The following is a 1,399-nucleotide window of genomic DNA, read 5'->3' as shown; positions in this document are numbered from 1 at the left end:
CTCAGCTGGGACGCTGCTAGAGCAGCTCTCAGCACAAGGGGCATTTTCCCACAACTCCTGCCCCAAAGCCGTGCTCCCTCTCCTCACGCTTTGTCCTCCTGCCTTCTGCCGGGAGCCCAAGTCGGGTTCTCCGCACGCTGAAGGCATGCTGCAAACACAGCCGTGATGCCTGGGGGGAGCTCCCTTTGCACCTTAGCAGAGGTGGGTCAGGGCCTCCAGCTCCATCACGGCCTCACCCCTCCACTCTTCACCCCTCCAAACAACATCCCTTTCCAACTAAATGGTTCCTCCCTTGACCCATCAGGATTTTACCTGTCTTCTTAAACAGACGAACACTGAAGAGAATTAAACCAAGTATCAGCACTAACAGAGCCACCAGCATCACTGCCAGAGCCACCTTCCAGGGACGGGCATCATGGAAGAAGGGAGCTAAGAAAGCAAAAGGAAAGGCTCGTTTTACACTTCAAGGCCTGAGGAAAACCCCATGTTTCCCACATGATTAAAAACACAAGAAGAAAAGAAAAAAGAAAACCCGAATACAGCAAAGTGCAGCTGGGTGCAGCTGTGCTCCAGGGCAGAGGAGGGCTCCAGCTGTTCCCATGGGGTCCCTCTCCATTGACCTCCTCTCTCTCTCTCACCACTCAGCACCACCGCTGCCATTCATCTCCCCTCCACACAGCTCCGAAGGGGACGTTCTCCCCCCACTCCCCGACTGACACTGCAGGGAACTCACCTGATATGTGCAGAGACGACTCCTTCTCTTGGCCAAGGCGGCTGTTCCTCACCACACACGACAAGTCCCCGTCTGCCTCCCCCGTCACACTCAGGCTGTGCTGTACTTCAAACAGGCCCCTCTCGTCACGGGAATGTCTCTGAGAGACCGAGGGGACACGCTGTCCCCCAGGATCCTTCCACAGCACCTCAGGCTCCGGGAACCAGCCGGACGAGCGACACACCACCTCGATCCCTCTGCCCTGGTAACCCTCCAGCAAGACAAGCGGGGAAGAGCCTATGGCTGGGATGAAAAGAAGGTATYCTGGGTTGAGGACCAAGAGCATCCAGGTCAAAGGGGAAGTACTTTCCTATGCTCTGTGTAGATACCATCCACATCCCCGTCCAGCCAAGTCTGGAAGGGGCTGCAGGACCAGGCATTCACACACCCATGGTGATACGCACACAAGAACCACCTGCTGTTGCATCAGCACCTTCAGGTCCCTGCACAAAGTGCCAGCAGCCCTAAATCTCCTGTCATCCTCCACAGCAGAGGAAGACCAGGCTCATGAGCTGTCAGCGTCCCAAGGCCCTCTCTGAGCACCCACACTTGTTTAGTTAACCTCAGACATTTCCTGGCAATGAGTCAGGTCTCCCATTGCACAAAAAGCAAGCCCAAAACAAAGAT

At 55.7% G+C, this 1,399-nt stretch overlaps 1 protein-coding gene across 1 annotated transcript; it reads right to left on the bottom strand.

Annotated features, from left to right (window-relative positions):
• Nucleotides 1-23: 23 nt before the first annotated feature.
• Nucleotides 24-1,073, bottom strand: LOC112969132 (butyrophilin subfamily 3 member A2-like). Its single transcript, XM_026072066.1, has 2 exons — nucleotides 734-1,073; nucleotides 24-429 (listed from the first exon to the last, which is right to left on the bottom strand). Exons 1-2 carry the CDS (start codon nucleotides 1,056-1,058, stop codon nucleotides 248-250), a joined length of 507 nt encoding a protein of 168 aa, XP_025927851.1. The 5' UTR covers nucleotides 1,059-1,073; the 3' UTR covers nucleotides 24-247.
• Between the last annotated feature and the right edge of the window lie 326 nt (nucleotides 1,074-1,399).

Source organism: Apteryx rowi, unplaced genomic scaffold, assembly GCF_003343035.1.
Source record: "Apteryx rowi isolate R43461 unplaced genomic scaffold, aptRow1 scaffold_3357, whole genome shotgun sequence".
Taxonomy (NCBI): domain Eukaryota; kingdom Metazoa; phylum Chordata; class Aves; order Apterygiformes; family Apterygidae; genus Apteryx; species Apteryx rowi.
This window is presented reverse-complemented; position numbering and strand designations above follow the sequence as displayed.